General features: G+C 40.9%; 1 protein-coding gene and 1 pseudogene across 6 annotated transcripts in view; one reads left to right on the plus strand and one right to left on the minus strand.

Annotated features, from left to right (window-relative positions):
• LOC115508046 overlaps positions 1 to 23,357 on the minus strand; it is a 150,046-nt pseudogene that overhangs the window by 28,562 nt on the left and 98,127 nt on the right.
• LOC115508048 (oral-facial-digital syndrome 1 protein-like) overlaps positions 1 to 23,357 on the plus strand; it is a 36,888-nt gene that overhangs the window by 2,172 nt on the left and 11,359 nt on the right. Inside the window, exons 1-9 of one of the 6 annotated variants that reach the window (XM_032592298.1) lie at positions 2,909 to 2,962; positions 3,119 to 3,319; positions 5,313 to 5,381; positions 5,469 to 5,499; positions 14,557 to 14,664; positions 16,615 to 16,751; positions 17,255 to 17,428; positions 19,458 to 19,564; positions 21,354 to 21,473. In XM_032592298.1, the coding sequence (XP_032448189.1) occupies positions 2,942 to 2,962; positions 3,119 to 3,319; positions 5,313 to 5,381; positions 5,469 to 5,499; positions 14,557 to 14,664; positions 16,615 to 16,751; positions 17,255 to 17,428; positions 19,458 to 19,564; positions 21,354 to 21,473 (968 nt within the window). In that variant the 5' untranslated portion in view covers positions 2,909 to 2,941. Of the gene's footprint in view, positions 1 to 2,908; positions 2,963 to 3,118; positions 3,320 to 5,312; positions 5,382 to 5,468; positions 5,500 to 5,541; positions 6,539 to 14,556; positions 14,665 to 16,614; positions 16,752 to 17,254; positions 17,429 to 19,457; positions 19,565 to 21,353; positions 21,474 to 23,357 lie in introns of those variants that run through there. The other 5 variants (XM_032592299.2, XM_032592297.2, XM_032592300.1 and 2 more) reach the window with 5 other exon arrangements.

A 23,357-nucleotide genomic window follows, 5' to 3' on the forward strand; every position in this document is an offset into this window, starting at 1 on the left:
CCAGCGATGTTTTCTTAATAAATAAGAGGTCTTTTAGTAGAAACAACCTCTGTTCGATTTTTGCAGTGATACTTTATCTCGGTGTTCAAGTTTAATCTGGTTCTAAAAATCCTGATGTTACGTTTTTAATTTTTTTTTTTCAACGTTTATTTATTTTTGGGACAGAGAGAGACAGAGCATGAACGGGGGAGGGGCAGAGAGAGAGGGAGACACAGAATCTGAAACAGGCTCCAGGCTCTGAGCCATCAGCCCAGAGCCCGACGCGGGGCTCGAACTCACGGACCGCGAGATCGTGACCTGGCTGAAGTCGGACGCTTAACCGACTGCGCCACCCAGGCGCCCCAAATGTTACGTTTTTAAATGTGGCCAAATCTATTGATAAATTTTTTTTGCTGATTGTTCTCAGTTCTTTTCCATTAAAAGAATGAATATTCACTTTTCATTAAGTTTTTTAAAAGGCTTTATTTATTTTTTTACAGTTAAATCTTTAACCCACTTGGAATTAATTATTGTATACAAGGCATTAATACGCTTTCTAATGTGGAATGGTCCTTGGATTTCTGGCCATGGCATATTTTCGTTTAGTGTACTTCTGGATTCAATTTGAGGGTGTTTTATTTCATATTTGCAGTTACAATTGATACTGATCTATACTTACCCTTTTTAAGCTGTCCTGGTTTGGGATTGGTATCAGGATTATGCTAGCCTTGTTCACTTTACAAATGTAGTGTATCTGCTGGAGAAATAGTGTTTCTTTTCTTGCAGCTGTCTTTTGGTTCTGTTATTCCAGCCTAACCAATGGCAAGACAGATTTTTACTTCCTAAATTTGAGCTCATTTTTATTTTCTCAGTTCAATGACTGTGGCCTGAGTGGGTTTTAATTCTTAAAATCTTTTGAATTTTTTAGTGGCCTAATTCACATTCCATTGAGGTGTTTGAAAAGAAATTGTATTTGCACTGAAGTACAAAGTCAGATCTCTTAGCGATTATCAAATCTTTTTCCTTACTTTGAGTCTACTCTGTTAACTTCTAAGAGAGATGAATGGAGGATTCACAAGTCTCTTCACAATAATTGTACCTACTTGATTTGTAGGAACATTAATTCTGAATGGATTTTCCTCTTGGCATTGGCTGCTGGAGAGCCCCCAGCCAGTTTTGTGATTCCTTCCAGCAAGTGCTGGATGGCATGCTTTTGTGTTTGTTGAGCTGAGGATTCATCTGTAATGCCCTTTCTTTTTTTTTTCTATCCTTATTTTACTTTCTCCTTCTGTCCCTTCTCTAAATTTTACGCTAAATCATTTTATTAAGCCGGACCTATTTTTTTTCAATTTTTAAATCAATTTTATTATGACATACTTTTATGTACAATAAATGACAGTTACTAAAAATTTACAGCTTAATGAGTTTGGAAAGAATACATAACATCTATGAAACCACCCTACAACCAAGATATGTTATTATGGTTCCATCGTCCTAAAAATTTCATTTCCCTCTGCAGTGCAATCCTTCCTTCCACCTCTGATCCCCAGGTGACTGCTAATCTGCTCTGTCAGGATGGTTTGCAACAACTGTGTATACATGGGGCCATCTTTTGTATCACTTTAACTCGGTGTGTTTTTGGAAGTTCTCTATGTTTTGACGTTTATGTTTCCTTTTAATCCATTCACCCAGTGGTGGACTTTGGATTGTTTGCAGTTTGGGACTGTAATTAATAAAGTTGCTATTAATATTTACAAGTTTTTATGTGGATGTATGCTTTCATTTCTCTGAGAAATAGGAAATTCAGTTTTTGTTCACCCTTAATAGAACTTCTACTTAGAGTGTACATGCAAATCAGTATATTAAACTGGTGGTCTGGTCTTTTTGTCAAAACTTGTATCTCACAAGCTAGACTAGGGAGGAAACATCAGAATAAGTCGGATCTAAATATGTTATTCAGTGTGTTATAAATCTAATTAAATCACCTCTAAATTTTACTGGTGGAGAATGCTATAATTTCTCTCGTTCTGTCTCCATTACTGAGTTGTACTAGATGAGGCAGGGCATGTATATTCTGTTGAGTATAAGTGTCTTGTTTTATGGTGGGACTTCTATAGTCCTGTTCTGTACTGGTAATGATTTACTGCTCTACCCTCGAGCTGAAGGATAAAAGAAGTACCAGTACTCTGTTTGTTTCTTGTATTCTGTTAATATGAATTCATTAGATAAATACTTCGTGCTGAACCCCATGAGTCTATGTGGTGTACTCTTTTTTTTTTTTAATATTTATTTATTTTTGAGAGAGGGTGGGGAGAAGGGCAGAGAGACAGGGAGACACAGAATCCAAAACAGGCTCCAGGCTCTGAGCTGTCAGCACAGAGCCCGACATGGGGCTCAAACCCATGAACTGTGAGATCATGACCTGAGCTGATGTCAGATGCTCAACTGACTGAGCCACCCAGGTGCCCTAGGCAACGTACTATTAAACTCAGCCCAATTGTGTGTTTCCAGATGATATGCAGAATATCACCCAGTAAACACCCAGTAGTCTGAATAATTTAGGTAATTTTGTTAAAACCCAAATGAATAATGTTAGTGTTAAAACCTTGAGAAAATGAACTACTTTGAACTATAATTTTCTTGCTTAGAAAATGTGAGAAAATTACTGTACTTCAGTGTCTTGAGATGTAAATACTATATGTGAAAGAACATCTTAAAAAGTTTTTGGGTTTACTCCTTTCTCTTGCATATGTGATTTCCCTTTTGGGAATTCCACTTCAGACCCTCCAACAGTTCACAGAGAGGTGAGAAATGGGCAGAATTGTCTCCTCTACTTGATATTCTGATTAAAAACTGCTGAGATGGGCTTCTGGGGAAGTGAGGTTAGAATCTGCCTGTGTTGCGGCTAACCACCAGTTTAGCTCGGAAGCTGGTGAAAACAAGTTTCTTTTTCCAGAACCCCATGGGCTACTTGTGTCACAGGGTAAGACCACGTATAGGGGAAGGTTCCTGACTTTGGGTCCTGGACCTAGAACCATTCTGGAAATGAGGATTCTAATTCATGGGTGAATCCAACTCCAGTGGAGCAATTCTGCTGAAAACGTTTTCCCTCCTGTTTGGTTTTGGTTGTTTGAGCTAGACACAACTCCGGAAGCAGCTGATTCATGAATTGATGCACCCTGTCTTGAACGGAGAGCTGCAACCCCAGTCTGTTCCAGTGGAAGGGAGTGCCCTTCTAACAGGTGTTTCCAACGCTCTAGTGGCAGATCACATGAAGAGCTGTGGCTATGAGTATTCACTTTCTGTTTTCTTTCTGGAAACTCGTTTGGCCAAAGAAAAGGTAAAGTGTTTACTCTTCTGTTTTTGAGTTTTCTGTTAACAGTTTCTTTGTAGGTAATAGTAAGTGCTGCATAATAGCTGAGTGTTCCTTGGCTAGCTAGGTCCATTTCTCCTTCATCTTTGAGTTCCCATCCTATGTTTGTTCTGTAATGGAACAAAGGAGTACTAAACTTGATGGTTTACCAATTCCATGGAGGCTCCATTAGTCTTGGGTAAAATCATGATGTGCAGAGTCACTAAATGTTTTGGAGCTAAATTAGTTTCCCAATCCATGTAGTCTGCTAAGATGCAGAGTTGCCATTTACGTTGACTGTTGGAAGCTTGTCACCAAACTGGCAACACAGCTGGTGTCCTTTGCGTTGTGGAGGAGGAACCATCCTCTGGAGAGGTGACATATTTTGCTCAAGGTCACATGATTTGTAAATATGGGTGAAGAGCAGTAAACCTAGATCTCTGAAGTGTGCTCTTTTTACTAAGTTAAAGTCTCTTCAGATATTTATGTTCCCTGGGATTACACTAGAGTAGTGAAGGATACAATCATTTTTAAAAACCTGTGGAATGCTCAAATACTAAAACACCTATTTTTACCACTTTCCTAATTACTTTCGGTTCAATGGGAATGGTAGAGAAATCTAGTCATGCTTGATTATTTTAAGCAATCTGCCTATTTTTTTAATAGACTAATTTTTTAGAGTGGTTGAGGTTCAGAGCAAAATTGAGCAGAAAGGAAAATACTCCATGTGCTCCCTGCTTCCACACCTGCACAGCCTCCCCTACTAGTGACATATTTTATTACATGCATTTCCACAATGGGACCTACATGGTCACATCTTCTCCGCTGAAGTCCATAGTTTGACTCTTGGTGTTTTCTCTGTGTTTTTACTCTTTACCTTGTTTATAATTGTCCAAAAGTTTATATTCAGAGGTTTGAACAAAATAAGTACAGTATTAGTATCAGAAATTTTAAATATGCTGTATTCATTAATGACCAAATTTTATTAACATTAGGAATTCTTATTTGGTGTGTCAGTTTTTTAAGTTTTTTGTTGTTGTTGTTATTTTTTATTTAAAGTTTATTTTTGAGAGAGAGCACAGGCAGGGGAGGAGGCAGAGAGAGAGGAAGACAGAGAATCCCATGCAGGCTCTGTGGTGTGAGCACAAAGCCTGACACGGGGCTCAAATGCATGAAGCATGACATCATGACATGAGTTGAAGTCTAATGCTAAATCAACTGAGCCACTCAGGTGCCACTGTTTTTTGTTTAAAGTAAGCTCTGTGCCTAACGTGGGGCTTGAACTCATGATCCCAAGAACAAGAATTACATGTTCTACTGACTGAGCCAGTTGGGTGCCCTTAAGTTTCTAATTACATGTCACAATTTTGCTTATTGTCTGAGTAACAGTCAATTACATAGCTGTTCCAACAATACTTAATCCTGCTCATACACTTAAAGGTTTTTATTATAAAATGCTGTGCAGAATATTTTCCTTAAAGGAAAACCATATCAGTGTTCTGAGGGAAGTCCTAGTAAATGATACGTATCGTAGTAGAAATACAGATTAAGAATAACTACCCAAACTGTTTGTTTAAAACTATTTTAGTTATGCTTTTGTTAGTCATTATTGTAAAGACAGTGAAACTTTATATTTTGAAGCAGTAGTATTTTAAAAACTTTATTGCAATTGAAATTGCATTTTAAATAAACCCTGGAATTCACAGATGTATTCATTGGTTTGTCAGATTTGAGTGTTTGTAATCTGTAAGGCATTAACCATTTCTATAAGACCCATTATCTTTGATATGAATATTTGGAGGTTAATTCTGTGATTGGGAAAAATATTTTATCCTTGTGACTTGAATATGTTTGTTATCAGTAGTATAAGGAAATACTTCAATTTTACATTGTTAGAATGATTCTTATACTTTATGGACATCATAATTTATCATTTAAACATCAATGTAAAAATCTGTCTACTTAATTTTTTTCCCTTAAGGCATTTACTATACAAAATCTATTACAACTCCTCAAAATCAACCCTGAATCCAGTCTCTACAAATCACTGGTAGGATTGTTTAGTTTTTATAACCTGCTTTGGTCTGTTAATTATAACTGAACCATTGAATAAAGGTAAAATATTTTCTTTTAACAGATTTCAGGATTTGATAATGAAAACAAAACAGGTAGGAGCCTTCACATATGTTGAAAATAGCAACAGTTTTTACTGTAAAACTCTGAACGTAATAATCTTGAGGGGTAAGAGTAGGGAATCTAATTAGAATTTGATTTTCTATGCTGTGACAATACCTTACCTTTTTTTTTTTTTAAGATTTTATTTTTTTTAAGTAATCTGTACAGGTAACACAGGGCTCAAACTTAAAACCCTGACATGGGGAGTGGCACACTCCTACCAACTGATCCAGCCAGGTGCTCTGATACCTAAGCTTTTAAATAAATAAAATGATTCATCTGTTTTGACAAATGTAGATCACTTCTCCAAATTTCAGTCATCTTAATTGCTCTTAGATACTCAAAAAAGAAACCACTACCACTATAGAACCCAACAAATGATTTGAAAGTTACTTTTCGTAAAGATACCGACTGTTGGAAACATTTCCACACACACAAACTAACAATGTTAAGGCTCTAGGTATCTTTGTATCCTAGATCTCCCCCTTTATAAAGGACAAATGTATAAAGTACAACTTAAAGATTATTAATATTTGCTTAAAGAGTGAAATAACTGGTTAGTAATAAGTGTTACATAAATATTTTTTATTAAGTGTTGCTGTGAGCCTGGTAAATTGTTTTAGTTTTGGCCTTGATAAGAACCATCCTAGAGGCCATTCTATAACTGCCACGGGTACAGACTGTGGGCTGGACTTGCCTACAGACTTTGTAGCATGAACTTCAGCTGGTAACTTGCCTGTAATACATATTCTTTAGGTCTTTTGAATAACCCGTAACGTTATGTAACGGCCCTTTCGTGTTGGTGTGCCCCTGGGTTTTGTCTGTCGCCGGCATTGCTATCATCCCCAGTCGGGTGTTCTTTTCAAACTTCGCATTCGGCAAACATTTGAGTATTTACCTTCTGCCAACTATTAGTCTGTGACTGAATTGCCTAGTCTCTTGGGAGTGATGTCAACAGAGGATGAGTGAATCAGATCACAAGACCTTCTAGAGTGCCTGCGAAGTAGGGCATCCATACTGAAGTTGAGTATGGTAAGTGATCCTGTATTCTGTATGCCAAGGCAGAACTGTTCCGTGTAAATTTTCTGTAGTCATGGGAATGGCTATCCCTGTGCCATCTGATATGGTAGTGCATGACTATCCCTGTGCATCTGATACAGCTAGCCATGTGTAGCTGTTGAAGGTTTGAAATGTGGCTAGTGTGGCTAACGAACTGTTAAATTGCAGTAGCCACACGTGAATAGTGGTCATACTGGATAGCACGGGCCTCAGGTATATAGTGGGTATCTGTAGCTTAACTCTGTGGGAAGGAAACTTGGGGCCTGAAGGGATCTTAAGAAATGGTATAACCACTCTGACAGATGGGTATTTTCTCCCAAAGCTAAGCATACTCTTCCCATCCAACAGTGATGCTCCTAGGTATTTACCCAACTGACTTGAAAACTTAGGTCCACGTAGATCCCCGAATAGGAATGTTTGTGGTACTTGATAGTGATGGCCAGAAATGGGGAGCAGTCACAATGTCACTAAGAGGGGTGGATAAAGAAACTGAGGTGCATCCAGACAAGGGAATACTAATGAGTATTTTGATGACGGTATTTTGCACTGTTAATCCATGCAAAAACAAACTACCTTTAAACGCATTTTGTTAGTGAAAGGGGCCAGTCTGTAAAGGGTACATACCGTATGATTCCATATATATGATTTTCTGAAAAAGGGAAAAGCATAGAACTGCTGAGTGGATCGGTGCTTGCCAGGGATTTAGAGGGATGGGAGGTGTGTGGAAGGGTTGAATAGGTAAAGCACAGGACATTTCTTAGGTGAGTGTGTTTCCTGTGACAGTGGTAAGATCTATAGCAACCAGATACAATAGTGGTCAGAGCCTGTAGAACTTACTAGCACGAAAGGTGAAGCTTAATGTATGCAAATTTAGGAGGTCAGGTACCCCCAGGATGGATTGCAGACAGTGACAAAATGGTCTGTCCTAACCCCCCTGGAGGGGATGGGGAAGAAATAATGCTGAGCTCACTGACATTGGAAATGAAGATTCTATGACTAAAGGCAAATGAAACTGTATATAGACACTGCATGTGGAGTGATAGCTGGGTCTCATGGGAGTACTGGTTAACCGCTCTGAAGCCATTGTACATGGATACTGGATTTGGACAACTAATGCAACGGAGAGTAGAGGGTGAGAACCAAGTTTCTCCCTGTTAGAGTGCAATTTTACAGTTGGGTAGGGGAGGAGGCTGTAATAATGGTGGTAGTGAATTTATTAGACCCCTCACTGTGAACTCAGGTTTAGCTTCATACATATGCAGAAGATATATAGAGATCTCTATAGCAATGTATCTGCACAGGTTTGTAGAACACTCAACTTTCCTTGTGCAGGCTGAGAGGGCCTAGAAGCAAGGACACCCTAGTAACTGTGTGCACACCTGGTGCCCGGTTTGGAACACTAAGATTGGGTTTCTATGATAATAGGACTGTTCTTTAATAATAGGAACCAGGGCTCCCCGGAGTAATGGCTGATTCTACTACCAGGGCAGAGAATATACAAGAAGAGCCTGGAGCATCTTCTAATTCTACACATAAGTAAATGCTTAATAAAAAAAACAAAACAAAGACACTGTGAAGGAGCCTCCAAGGGTGAAACCTAGAACAGTTGAATAAATGGGGAGATCAGAGCAATCCTTTCAGAGGGGTTTGTGTATGGGGAGGGGAAAGAGAAGTGGAAGTAGTTAGGGTCCGTGAGAAGTCCCACAGACCTGTGAAGTGGTGACCCTGTTAACAGTGATTGAGGGAGAGGAGCACCTCTCAAAAGATTATCTACTGCAGCATCTCTGAGAAAGTTCCTGTAGTGTGTCTACCTTGTCTCCAGAGGCAGAGCAGACATGCCTAAGCATAACAGTAGCAGGAGGGTGTGAGGAGAGAACAGGCCAACTGAAAGAAAGGACAAGAGAAGATCAGTGGATGAGCCAAAGAAGAACTGCAAGCAATGAATGTGAAGGAATGGAGTGTACGTCTACTTAGAGGAAGTGACAACCAGATTTTAAAATCTTCAGAAGCGGGGTGAGGGGGTGGGGAGGCCTTTAACTTGATTCATGCAGAAGCAGAGTCTTTAAATTGTTTTAAGACACTAAAGCTTCTAATTTTTTATTTAACGTGTATTTATTTTTGAGAGAGAGAATGAGAGAGACACCCACCAAGCATGAGTGGGGGAGGGGCAGACAGAGAGAGGGAGACACAGAATCTGAAGCAGCCTCCAGGCTCTGAGCTGATGCACAGAGCCTGGTGCAGGGCTTGAACCCACAAACCGAAAGATCATAACCTGAGCTGAAGTTGGACGCTTAACTGATGGAGCCACCCGGGTGCCCCAAAACACTAAAAACTTCTAAAATAATTTCTACTCCTGGTTTTAAAAAAAGTTTCAAACTATTTGGAAAGGTATAAAGTGAAAGAAAGGTGGAAATTGCTGCCATGTTCTCTGATCTCCCTTTCCACTGATAACTGCAATGAACAGTTTGTTTACCAGAATTTAGTTTGTGAATGAGCAAGTCTGTGTATGTGATTAAAACACATCTAGTCCTAAATGGGATCATATTGTAGATACTGTTTTGCAGTTTACTTTAGTCACCAATGTATCTTTATAACTGTGGACTCAGACTCTTACTTTCAAAGAATGTGTTTAACCCCCTTGATGGAGATTTCATTGTTGTACTGTGTTGTGCCATCGGAAGCCGTTGGCGGGTAGAGTCCGCTGTGTGTGCCTGTGGAAGTATAGCTGTGTGTGTTTACAGAAGCGGAGTAACTAGGTTGAGGGGCATGTTCATCTGAACATTGCTAACCCTGGCACCTCTCCCTGGCACGTGCCTGTTTCCGCATTCCCCTGGCAGCACTTCCAGTGCAGGCGAACTTCACTTTCTTCCATTTCCACTTGATTGTGCTTGGCAGATACTGCAGGATTTACAAACATAAGGTTTTTGGCAAGCCTGTGTCCAGCAAGTCCATCAGTGCCACTCTTCCAATAGCATTTGCTCACGCTGTGTCTGTCCCATTTTGGTAATCCTTGGAACGTTTTAAATTTTTGTTATTTTATCTGTTACGGGGGTCTGTGATCAGGAATCTTTGTTACTAGGGTAATTGTTTTGGGGCACCATGAACCACACCAGTATAAGATGAAGAACTTAACTGTGTGTGCTCTCTGCTCTACCACCTGCCCCTACCCTCCCACTGCCTGGTATTCCTCCCCTAGCCTCTTTATGTTGTTGTATGTCCATATTTTTCAATAAAATGGTAATTGAAATAGAACAATACAAGATGCAGAAATTACAAATGCATAGCTTGATAAACCAACAAAAAATAGATATACCCAGGAAGTACTTTCCATCACAAGAACTAGAACAATACCAGCATCCCAGAAGCTCCCCTTGTATCCATCCCAATCATTACACTTTCCCTATTACCCAGTCTTTATTGCTATTCTGATGTCTGGCCCCATAGATTATTATTGCCTGTTTTTTACACTTTATATACATGGAATCTTACAGTATAATTTTGAGTATGGCTTTCTCTGAACATTATGAGCTTGATTCACACTATTTTAGCATTGGTTTGTTCATATTAATTGCTGTGTATTCCATTGAATGAGTATACTGTTACTTTTCATTCAAGTGTAATTAATATGGTGTTCTGTTAGTTTCAAATAATATACCAGCCATATAATGGCTCAACAATTACATACATTTCTCAATGGTCATCATAACTGTACTCTTAATCCCCTTTATCTGTTTTATCCATCCCCTTGCGCCCTCCCCTCTGGCAGCCACCAGTTCTCTGTATTTAAGAGTCTGTCTCCTTTTTCTTTTTTTCTCCATTCATTTCTTAAATTCCACTGTAGTAAAGTCCTATGATATTTGTCTTTCTCTGACATTGTGCTTAGCATTATACCCTGTAGTTCCATTGGTGTTATTGTAAATGGCAAGACTTCAGTCTTTATTTTATTTTTATTTTTAATTTTTTTTTTAATGTTTGTAGACTTTTGAAGGACAGAGAGACAGAGTGTGAGTGGGGGAGGGTCAGAGAGAGAAGGAGACACAGACTCTGAAGCAGGCTCCAGGCTCTTAGCTGTCAGCACAGAGCCCAGCACAGGGCTTGAACTCACAAACCGTGAGATCATGAGCCAAAGTCGGAGACTTAACCAACTGAGCCACCCAGGTGCCCCAATTTCATTCTTTTTTATGGCTGAGTGATAATTCAACTGTGTGTGTGTCTGTCCGTCCGTGCATGCACACACACACACATACATACCACGTCTTTATCCATTCATCTGTTGACAGACACTTGCATTGCTTCCATATCTCGCTCATTGTAAATAATGCTGCTGTAAACATAGGGGTGCATATATCTTTCCAAGCTAGTGTTTTTGTTTTGTTTGCATAATTACCCAGTAGTGGAATTACTGGATCATATGGTAATTCTATTTTTAATTTTTTTTTTTTTTTTTTTTTTTTTTTTTTTGAGAGCAAGAGCACGTGCATGTGAACGGGGAGGGACGGAGGGAGAGAGAATCCCATGTAGGCTCCATACCTAGCATGGAGCTCAGTGGGAGGGTTGATGCAACAACTATGAGAACATGACCTGAGCTGAAATCAAGAGTCAGACACTCGATCAACTGAGCCACCCAGGTACCCCTATTTTTTTGAGGAGCCTTCATACTATTTTCCACAGTGGCTGCACCAGTTTGCATTCCCACCAACATGCAAGAGGATTTCTTTTTCTCCATATCATCACCAGCATTAGTTTCTTGTGTTTTTAGTTTTAGCCATTCTGACAGGTGGGAGGTGATATCTCATTATGGTTTTGATTTGCATTTCCCTGATGATCATTAATGTTGAACATCTTTTCATGTGTCTGTTAGCCATCTGAGTATCTTTGGGAAAATGTGTATTCAGGTCCTTTGCTCGTTTATTTATCAGATTGGTTTTCTGGGTTGAATTGTAGAAGTCCTTTATATATTTTGGATATTAACCCCTTATTTGATGGATCATTTGCAGATATCTTGTGCCATTCAGTAGGTTGCCTTTTTGTTTTGTTGATGATTTTCTTTGCTCTGCAGAAGCTCTTTATTTTGTAGTCCCATCAGTTTTTGTTGTTGTTTCTGTTTCCTTTGCTTAAAGAGACCTAGCTAGAAAAACATATCTACAGTTGATGTCAAAGATATTACTGCCTATGTTTTCTAGGAATTTTATGGTTTCAGCTCTCACATTTAGGACTTATTCATTTTGAGTTTATTTTTGTGTGTGGTGTAAGAAAGTGGCTCAGTTTCATTGTTTTGCATGTAGCAGTCCAGTTTGCGCAGCACCATCTGCTGAAGACACTACTTTATCCTCCTGTTGTATATTCTTGCCTCCTTTGTTTTAGATTGACCATGTACGAGTGGGTTTATTTCTGGGCTCTCTATTCTGTTCCATTCATCTGCATGCCTGTTGTCATGCCATACCTTACTGTTTTGATTACTACAGCTTTGTAGTACATCTTGCAATCAGGAATTGTGATACCTCCAGCTTTGTTCTTCTTCCTGAAGGTTGTTTTGGCTCTTTGGAGATCTTTTGTGGTCCCATACACATTTTAGTATTATTCTAGTTCTGTGAAAAATGCTGTTGATATTTTAATCAAGATTGCATTGAGTCTGTAGATTGCTTTGGGTAGCATGGACATGTTAACAATACTGGTTCTCTCAGTCCATAAGCACAGAACATTTTCTTTTTTGTTATACTCAGTTTCTTTCATCAGTGGTTGAGAGTTTTCATAGTATAGGTCTTTCAGCTCCTTAGTTAAGTTTATTTCTAGGTTTTTTGGGGGTTTTTTGGTTTTTTTTTTTTTTTTTTTTGGTGCAATGATAAATGGCACTCTTTTATTGCTACTTCACTATGTATTCTTATATGATGTTCCTATATAGGAATGCAACAGATTTCTGTATATTAGTTTTGTATTGTGTGACTTTACTGAATTCATTTATCAGTGCTAGTGTTTTTTTGGTGGAATCGTTGGAGTTTTCTCTAAATTCTGCTATCATGTCATCTGCAAATAGTGATGATTTTACTTCATTCTTACCAATTTGGATGTTTTTTTGTCCAGTGGCTGTGGCAAGGACTTCCAGTACTATGTAGAATAAAACTGATGAGAGGGACATACTTGTTTTTCCTGGTCTTAGAGGAGAAGTTCTAAGTGTTTTACCACTGAGTATGATGCTAGTTGTGTTTTATATATGGCCTTTTTTTTTTAATTTATTAAGTTGAAGTTAGTTAACATACAGTGTAGTATTGATTTCAGGAGTGGAACCCAGTGATTCATCACTTATATACATCACCTAGTGCTCATCACAAAAAGTGCCTTCCTAAATGCCCATCCCCCATTTAGTCCATTCCCCCCACTCACCTCCCCTCCAGCAACATTCAGTTCTCTGTCTTTAAGAGTCTCTTATTGTGGGGCACTTGGGTGGCTCATTCGGTTAAGCGTCAACTCTGGATTTTGGCTAAGGTTGGGATCTCACTGTTGTGGGACTCAGCCCCACGTTGGGCTCTGCTGACAGTGCAGAGCCTCCTTGGGATTCTGTCTTCCTCTCTCTGCCCCTCACCCCACTCATGCCATGTCTTTCTTTCTCAAAAATAAACGTTAAAAAAAAAAAAGAGTCTTGGGACTCCTGGGTGGCCTTAGGACCACTTGTTTGGTTGGTTAAGCATCTGACTCTTGGTTTCAGCTAAGGTTATAATTTCACAGTTTGTGAATTCGAGCACCACATCTGGGTCCACAGTGATAGTGCATGGCCTGCTGGGGATTCTTTCTGTCACCTCTCTGTGCCCCTGGCCCACACTCTCAAAATAAAAAAAAAAAAAAAAAGACTTTTTATCTTCTTTCTCCTTCCCTTCCCCTATGTTCATCTGTTTTGTTTCTTAAATTCCACATGAGTGAAATTATATATTTGTCTTTCTCTGACTGCTTATTTTGCTTAGCATAATACACTCTAGTTTCATCCAGGTTGTTGTAAATGTCAAGATTTCATTCTTTTTGATCACCAAGTCATATTCCATTGTGTATAGGTATACATACACTATACATACACTACATATATACATATGTACATACACATGTGTATTTGTATACACTATATATGTATACATACAGATATACACACCCCATCTTCTTTATCCATTCATCAATTGATGGACATATGGGCTTTTTGCATAATATGGCTATTGTTGATAGTGCTGCTATATTTATTTTTGAGACAGAGAGAGACAGAGTATGAATGGGGGAGGGTCAGAGAGAGAGGGAGACACAGAATCCGAAACAGGCTCCAGGCTCTGAGCTGTCAGCACAGAGCCCGACGCGGGGCTCGAACTCATGGACCGCACGGACCGCGAGATCATGACCTGAGCTGAAGTCGGACGCTTAACCGACTGAGCCACCCAGGCGCCCCGATAGTGCTGCTATAAACATTGGGGTGCATGTTCCCCTATGAATCAGCATTTTTGTATCATTTGGATAAATGCCTAGTAGTGCAATCTCTGGGTCATAGGGTAGTTTAATTTTTAGTTTTTTGAGGAACCTCCATACTGTTTCAGCTGCAGCAGTTTGCATTGCACGAACAGTGCAGTGTTTGTTGGTTTAGATCATGTTTTTCTGACACTTTTTTTTGCATAAACTTTCTCCATGTTTTGTCTAATTTTTCCATTTTTTTCTGACTTAAAAGAGCTCTTTGATATTATGAAAATTACTTCTCTGTCTCCATATCCTCGCAAATATTTTTTTCCAGTGTATCACTTGTCTTTTGACTTCATTTCATGCCATATAGGTTTTAATTCTATCGTTGTTTGATAAATATTTCTCATTATTGCTCGTAGGTTTTGTGTCACGTTTGCAAAAAGAAATTATTCTTAGAAGATCTAGAATGTTTAAAAACCAAGATCATAGAAACAAGGTTGATGCAATGGTTGAATGAGAAAAGTTACGCGGCAAAACTGTATCATACACTTTGTGTCTTGTAGGTTTTCTCATGCAGTTTTTAAGAGAAATGGAAGAATATCATCAGTCCAGAAAGAGCTGTGATGTGGGAACTCAGACAAGTTCAACATTTCCTAGCAAAGACTCTCTTGGTAACTGTGGCTCTCCTTCAGAATTTTAATGTTTCTGTTTTCTCCTCAAATGAAGGAAAGGACCTGATGTGCTGTACTGTGGGTCTGTTCCTTGCCCTGGAGGGGTGCAAGCCCCAGGGGGCACAGGCGCACTCCTTCCTCTGGAAGCCTCACAGGATGCAGCCAGGACTGCTCGCCTGCACTGCCCTCCCCTCTCTGAAGGCCCAAGTGCTTCTTTGTGTGTTGGGTTCAACTGGGAGGTTCTTCCCTAGGTCTCCTCTAACTTGAATTTATAGCCACTAAGTGAGGAAATCCTTGACTGCGTGCCTTGAGGAGAAAACTAGAGAAGTCAGCGGTGTATCACTTTGGTTTAGCGCTCAGAAAATGGGGGTCCCCAGAGGAAGCACAACTTGGAAACACTCCTTCTGGGTCAGAACTAATAGTAGAGTCCAAATTTCTTTTCTTTTTTTTTTTTTTAATGTTTCTTTATTTCTGAGAGAGACAGCATGAGCAGGAGACAGGCAGAGAAAGAGAGAGGGTGACCCAGAATCTGAAGCAGGCTCCAGGCTCCTAGCTGTCCACAGAGCCCACAGAGCCTGATGTGGGGGTCAAACCTACAAACCAGGAGATCATGACCTGAGCCGAAGTCAGCTGTTTACCAACTGAGCCACCCAGGCACCCCTAGAGTCCAAATTGTCTAAAATTATGTGACTAATCAGTTTCTTGGCCCCTCCTGAGTCTTCTTGTCCCCTCCAGAGTACTTTTAACATGTAAGAAGAGAAGTCTATAATTTGTAAAAGCTAAACTGTATGACTAGGTCTTTATTTTGGGGCTACGTTTTATTCCATTGGGAACATGGTACATGCTTATTCTAGAGTGGTTCTGTCCAATAATAGCCACATATGTTACGGTTAATTTTCTAGTAGCCATAGTGGGGGCGGGGGGGGAACAGGTGAATTTATTTTAATATATTTTATTTAACCCAGTATGCCCAAAATATTCCAACATATAATTGATACAAAAAACGTTAATGGTATTATTTTATATAAAATTTCCATACTCCATCTTTGAAATCTGGTGTTTACACTTAGAGCACCTCTCAATTCGAACTGGTCCTATTTCATGTACCCCATGGCCACATGTGGCTAGAGAGCCCTGTATTGGACGGCACAATTGTAAAGCATTTGGAAAACCCAGAAGAGTAAATGGAAAACCTGTTGAAAGTTCTCTAAAAAGACGGACACTGCCAATCTTTTTAAACTACTTGTGTCAGCCACATTGTCCAGTGCATCCTTTTTGGTGGGTGGTGTTCTCCACGATCGAGTTCATCCTGCAAGTCCGGGTTTGCAGTCGGTTGATGCTGGCCCTCAGCTGTTGTGGGGGCTGTGGGTCTACTGGAGAGAGCAGTAGAATGACAGCCCAGCAACAGACGAGCTTGCAGCCCCAGTCCTGCCCTTACACAGTTGCTTAGCCCTCTGGGACTCATTTAAACTATGTGGGCATCTGCTTCCTTCTCTGCAAAGCAGAGGAGTCAAAATACGTGACCTTTGATTTATTTTAAGGTCCGTGTTTTGAACGTGTCAGTCGACTTTAACCACAGTCCAATAAAAGCACTCTCTGCCTTGGCACTTAGGGTCTGGGAAGAGATGCCAGTGTTTTCTGACTTAAGTTGCACTCTTGGCTTTCTTTCCCCCTGAAATTGGATGGTGAGAATTTCTGATGTAAAGAATGGTGGAAACGGTTGTACAGTGAACACTTGTATACCTAGACTTACCTGGTAAATTTGTATCCTCCTTGCCTGATCGCTTATCCGACCCATCCATTAATCCATCTTAATTTTGTGGCGTTTCAAAGTAAATTTCAGACATCCCTCCAGTTGCCCCTAAGTATACTCTGCTTTTAAACAGAGCTGTAGCCTCTTGCTCAACTGCCTGCAGTTCTCTATGCTAATTTCCTATGTTGTTTTAACAGTGGAGAAGCTTCAGCTTATTGATGATCAGTTTGCAGGTGCTTACCCTCAGCGTCCAAAGTTAGAATCCTTAGAAGTAAAGTTAAATGAATATAAGAGAGAAATGGAACAGCAGCTTCGGGCAGAAATGTGTCAAAAGGTGAGCTGTATCTTGTTGCTGTGCTTGTCTTGAAGGTCTTTTTTTAAATTTAAGTTTATTTTGTGAGTGAGTGTAAGCAGGGGAGGGGGCAGAGATAGGGCAAGAGAGAATCCTAAGCAAGCTCCACACTGTCAGCACAGAGCCTGACTTGGTGTTTGAACTCATGAACCATGAGATCATGGACTGAGCCAAAATCAAGAAGTCAAGATGTTTCACCAATTGAGCCACCCAGGTGTCCTATGGTGTCTTCATCTTGGGTATGGGGGGAAAAATAGAGAATTTATTAACAAATGTGATATACTGTTAGACATTATTTTTCTTTCCAACCGGTGTCATTTTTTATGTCTTTTGAGTGAATTCTACAGGTACAGTGAATGAGATGAAACTAAAGATGAGTTAAACTAAGTATATTTAGAGCATTAGTGTTAAACCTAACCATGAAGAGAAAAGTTATTTTCTTAGTATAGTTTCAGTATTTACAATAATTGGTGATCGATTCGCAGTTAAAGTATTTTAAAGATACTGAAATAGCAAAAATTAAAATGGAAGAGAAAAGAAAGTCTGAGAGGGAATTGGCTGAGTTCCGGAACGAATTGGAGAGAGCTTGTCAAGCAAAATCTGACGCCCTTATTTCTCGGGAAAAGTTGTCTCTTGAGAGAATTCAGAAGCACCAAGAGGTAAGATTTTAAAATTCTTTGCTGGGTGTCTATTTCCTGTGGCTGTTTGTAGATGGGCTTCAGGCCCTAGAGTGGGTTGTGACAGTTGGTTAGCCAAGATCAAGCCCTACAGGTGTGTGAGGGTTGGAGGTCAAGAGCACAAGTGGTAGGACTGGCCTTGAAAAGGTTATGGAGACTTCCTCCCTGGAGAGTGCTGGGAGGAAGGGATTGCGGGTGCTAGCTTCCATGTTGGGAATGGGCAAAACTCCCCGCTGAACATGCTCTCTCCTCTCGGGCAGATCGGAGGGCTGGGAGGCAGCCTCGAGGAGAGGATCAGTGTGGAACGGCTGCATGGGGTTGGGGGCCTAGCAGCCCTCTGAAGCAGGCCGGAGTGGCAGAGCTGTGTGGAGGACCTGGCTGTGACACGGGCAGCCTACAGCTGTAGTGGACTGAACCAACTGCTTGTAGGCAGTTGGTGTGGTAGAGTCTGTAAGATTAGCGAGGGAGGAGGCACTTGGGGAGTGGACCAGATAGAGCTGAGTTTACTTGGCTTGAGAAGTGCAGCCTATTGGATTGAGGGGTTCGGTGGGATAGTGAAAGGGGCCAGGGGGACGGTGGGTGACTACTAACCCAGGGTGGAGGGAGACAGGGCTGTGTCCAGTCTCCGAGGCATCCAGGATGAGATGTCAGAACACTGACAGAAAAGTAAGCGTGGGCCCAGAGGACAGGGCTGCAGGTTGAGATGTTGTGTGGAGACTAGAAACAAAGTGCAGCATGCTGCCCTTGGGTCACAGGGGTTGAGGGTCCCTGGAGTAGCGGAGTCTAGGATTGTGAAATGGTCATTTGATCTTTCCCGGAAAGTGACTGGACAGGAGGTGGAAAGGGCAAGGAGTGGCAGGAGGGATGGGGTCCACTCTTTCAGGAAAAACTGGTTCCTTTCCTAAGCAGCTGTCTTAGACCAGACTGGATTTGGGACACAGTTTCCTGTGTCCAGCTGGAACCACTGCTATGTGGAGACCTCAAAAGTTGAAGGACTCCCTCCCAGCGCCCATCCTTGCTTTTGGCTTCTCAGAAAGACCCAGTCATGTGATACGATTTTGTGTGTGATTTCTGTTGATGGGGTTCTTAGAAAAATCGATGTTGGAACCACTGTCTTTGAGATGATTGGATGGTGTTTACATTAACAACCGCATCCTCAAGATGGGTGACTGACTAGTTCAGATCAGTTACCAGACCAGAATATTCACTGAGTTTGCTGATTCTCTGAAAGCTCTGGACAAGATGGCCATCCTCATGCCAAGCATTCTGGCTTTATTCCACCACCTGCAATGCCCTTCTTGTGCCCCTGATGAAACCCTCTTGGCCTTCAAAATCCAGGTGCTGTGTCACTTCCTTGTAATGCCTTCCCTGACTCAGGGAAGTGCTGTTCCTGCCACAGTCCTGAAGTATTTTAGCTATAAAGGTCATCACATCCTAGTGTGATAATTTCTCTCTCTCTTTCCCTGACTAAACTGAATTTTGGAAAGATTGGAACTCTATCTGTTCGTCTTCCTCTAGTTCTGAGTGTGCTGTTAGACACATGCCAGGTACTCCATGAAGCCTTGCTCAGTGAACACACAAATGGAAGTGTGGCCTGTTCATTCAGCTTGTTAACCCTGAATGAGAATAACCTATGAACTGAAACTTTCAGCCGACAGAACCAGGAGAATTCTATTCTTTGGAATTTTTATTGCTACATGCACATTCTGTGTCATTTTCCTCATGCTGATGCACTTGTCCAAATGTTAAGTGTCTGAGAGATGTCCATTAGGTAGAATAAATAGAGCAGAAATATTAGGAATATATGATAATGGAATTGAACAGTCATTGAAGGAGGGAATGCATGTTTGGGTGGCTAAATGGGCAAAAAGAGTATGCTGAATTGGAACCTCTTGAAAGTGAAATTGTAACCCTAAGTATCCGTAGTTCTCTGGAATCGAGGAAGCACTATATTCGGATCTGTTATATCTTCTTTAGCTTGCTTGCTGAAAACTAATGCTTCTGTACACAGATTGAAACCAAGGAGATTTATGCTCAGAGACAACTTCTCCTCAAAGATATAGACATGCTAAGAGGCAGAGAAGCAGAGCTGAAACAAAGAATGGAAGCTTTTGAATTGTGAGTAACGTGTGTTCGTTTGGGATATTCAGAATGACGATTCAAAAGAACTAAATACACGTCTTAATAGTCTGATGTTAACTGCCAAATAGAGTGTTCACTTGTAAAGGGGATCCCACCTAGCTTTAAAAGGCACAAATGAAGAGAAAGACTAGGGTTTCACTTATGAACTAGTACACATTAGAATGAAAAGCAGAGTGAGATGCCATCATCGGGCTACAGTATGACAAGATACGTGACTTGAAGAAGCTGATAATGCTTGAACAAATGCCACGTTTCTCACTTACATCCAGTCATTCACATCCAGTAGCTGCATGTGTGCAAAGTAACAATTCCAGATACCCGGACCTGCCGCCCTCTCCTGCACTGCTGCTGTCGGGGGAGGGGGAAGACGGTGGCTCTGACTCAACTCTTACTGGGCGAAGAAACTACTGGTGGTTGTTTGTTTGTTTGTTTTTGTGTGTTTTTTTTTTCTTAGTACCAATTGTGGAGGGGCAGAGAGAGAGGGAGACAGAATCTGAAGGAGGCTCCAGGCTCTTGGCTGTCAGCACAGAGCCTGACCAGGGGCTTGAACTCCTGAACCGCACGGTTAGGACCTGAGCCAAAGTCGGACGCTTAGCCACATGCTGAGCCACCCAGGCACCCCTGGGTGAAACCATTTCTCTTGGTGTGTGTGTTCCTTTCCCTAAGTGCTCACATCTGTATCCTCCTTCAAATTTCAGCTGGGATTAAGAGCAAGCTCCCCAGTCTGTAGTTGGTGGAATTAAGCTTTCTTTCCCATTTGGCGTCTTGAAACTCGAAATATTCCAGGACCCCTATTTTATTTAAGAGGTTTGTCTTTGTCTTTATTAATGTTTTTCATTTATGTAGGTTCTGATCATTTGATTTCTTCCTACCTTACTCTCTTTGGAAGTTCTCAAGTGGCAGTTTGCTAATGTGAGAGAAAAGAAAAGGGACAAAGTTTGGGCAGATTCTGGATTGTATAATCATGATTATGTAACCACTTCTTTAACCTCTGTTTGCCCTGCTTCTCCCTTGTAAGCACATTAACTGAAGTGAATGGATTTATTCATCTTTTGCTGTACAGATGGGGCAGCAGAGGGAGCTCTAACACCAAGCCTTTATGCTCAGCCTGGAGCCCTCCCATCCCTGTGGTTTGGTCTAAGTGCCCGTGAACCTGATTCCTGGCTCTGGAATTGGTTTTGTAGGTGGTTGAGGGTCTTCCCATGAAAAGCACTCCATTCTTCGGATTTGGAGGTTCTGATGGGCCTACCTTCTGTTTTCGGCATCTTCAGTCAATAGATAAGGGAAGCCCAAAACGAATCTTCCACCTCTAATTTTTAGGGACCAGTTAACTCTCACAGTTAGAAATAACAGTCTAGAAGAAACAAACACTTAAGGTACACTAAAGTTGGCTTTGTGGCTTTGTAACTAAAAGCATCCTTCTTTCACCCCTCAGTTGATTGTGACCCTTTGTCCCCTGTACCCCCGTTTTGAGTGTGGGTTCTCTCCTGTAAGTGTAGAAAAGTAAGAAACCACTTTGGTCACCACACGTTGACACCCCCCTTAGCCAGGTGCCGCCATAGAAGGCCATCTGCTAGCTAATGAACTAAGTCAGTTCGTAAAGTAGATGGACTTCTGGCTCTTTTAGTTCACTTCTCAGCAGGGAAGCCATGTGAAGGTTTTACCCTGTGGAGCTAAAAACACAAGGTGTCTCTTTCCCTCTAAATGTGTTACTTCCGATGTTGGGGTTTTCTTACCTGCTTTCTTTCTCTTTGGCTAATTGCAGGGCTCAGCGGCTACAAGAAGAAAAAAATAAAAGCGCAACTGATGCACTTAGTAAACGGGAGCTGAATGTCCAGAGTATTGAGGAGACCTATGACCAAAAGATCAAGAATGAGCTTCTCAAGTAATTGCTTGGCGTTGTTAAAGGAATCATGTGTTTGAATTAAGTTGCTGGAAACACAACCACTGAAGTAAATAGGACTGACAGTTGATGGCAAAATTGGGTGTTGAAAAAAATCTGTGTTTTCATTTGGTAGTCCAGCCTTTCTCGTGAGTATTTAAGATAGGTTGAAAAGGTACATATAGAGAATGGTGTCCTCTGCTCATTTAAAAAAAAAAAAATGTTAACGTTTGTTTATTTTTGAGAGAGCGAGACACAGCGCAAGCAGGGGGAGGGGCAGAGAAAGAGGAGACACAGAATCTGAAGCACGCTTCTGGCTCTGAGCTGTCAGCACAGAGCTTGACACAGGGCTCGAACTCATGAACCATGAGATCATGATCTGAGCTAAAGCTGGATGCTCAACCAACTGAGCCACTCAGGCACCCCTCATTCTTGTAGCTTCTCTGACACTTCCTGAGGGCATGTGGTTTGCTTTAATTTTTAGGGCACTTTAAGACTTGCTCAGTTCGCGCAGATGAGAATCTATAACATTGAAATTAAAGTCATTTTCATTTTTTAAAATATTTATTTACTTTTGAAAGAGAAAGGGAGAGAGGGACAGAGTGTGAGTGGGAGAGGGGCAGACAGAGGGAGACACAGAATCTATAGCAGGCTCTAGGCTCTGAACTCTCAGCACAGAGCCCAATGCAGGGCCTGAACCCATAACCCGTGAGGTCATGACCTGAGCTGAAGTCAGATGCTTAAATCAACTGAACCACCCAGATACCCCTAAAATCACTTTCTGTTATCTTTTATTATACTGACACTAAGATGGAGCTAGCTAATGATTTATACATTGGTCTTCTACTAGTGATAGTATTTGTCAGTGAACATGTGCCTTGTATTTCTTCAGGCTTCTGCAGAATCAGAATCCAAAAAAACCCCAGTTAATTCTATGAAGCAAAAAACAATATAGGAAAGGAGAATGTGATCACTGTGGCTTTCTTATAGCCTGAAATTTGTGTCCCACTGAATAACCTCTTCATGCAAAGACATTAAGCCCATATGGTAACTTTCTAGTGCACAGTATAACATCTGCAACATAATAAGTGCTCAGTTAATATTGATTGAGTAAATGCATGTGTAGTGAAGAGAAGAGTCAACTAAGCTTCCCTGGGTGTTTCTTAGTCATTGGCCTCATTTTTATTGCCTTGCTTATAATTTGTCATTGATATGCCATTACATAGTGCCCACAAAGGTTTCTGGAGGCTGTTTTTTTTTTTTTAATGTTTTTATTTATTTTTGAGAAAGAGACAGAACACAAGCAGGGGAGGGGCAGAGAGAGGGGGAGGGAGACACAGAATCCAAACGAGGCTCTAGGCTCTGAGCTGTCAGCACAGAGTCCAGTACAGGGCTCAAACTCATGAACTGGGAGACCATGACCTGAGCCAAACTCAGATGCTCAATCAACTGAGCCACCCCTGGAGGTTATTGTTTAAAAAAATTCTGTTAAAAAAGTAGCACCATTTTCATTGTATCAGTTTTGAAATGATGGGTTTTATGTTCTCTCCTCTAACATAGTAGTGAACACTGAAGTAGCTCTAGTCATTGAATGGTGGGAAATTAATGAAAACTGTATATGTGAACTTGGTGTAGCAATGGATACAGCGAGTTGTTGGGTATCATTTGGCCTTGGGTGTACTTATGGCTTCAGCAAGTGTTCAAGTTGGGAGGATATCATGCAAGTGCCTCTCTCTGCTTTCTCTGACCTCTGAACCAGAAAGTCAGCTGGTAACAGCTGGTGGAGGTGGCTTAAGCTTGTAAGGTGGGCCTTTGGGTGTCTCTAATTCAGTGCTAATGCTGTTGGCCGTTGTCTCTCAGGACTGTACTCAGCCCCTAAGGGCAGAA

The sequence above is a fragment of the Lynx canadensis genome, chromosome Y (assembly GCF_007474595.2).
Source record: "Lynx canadensis isolate LIC74 chromosome Y, mLynCan4.pri.v2, whole genome shotgun sequence".
Taxonomy (NCBI): Eukaryota; Metazoa; Chordata; class Mammalia; order Carnivora; family Felidae; genus Lynx; species Lynx canadensis.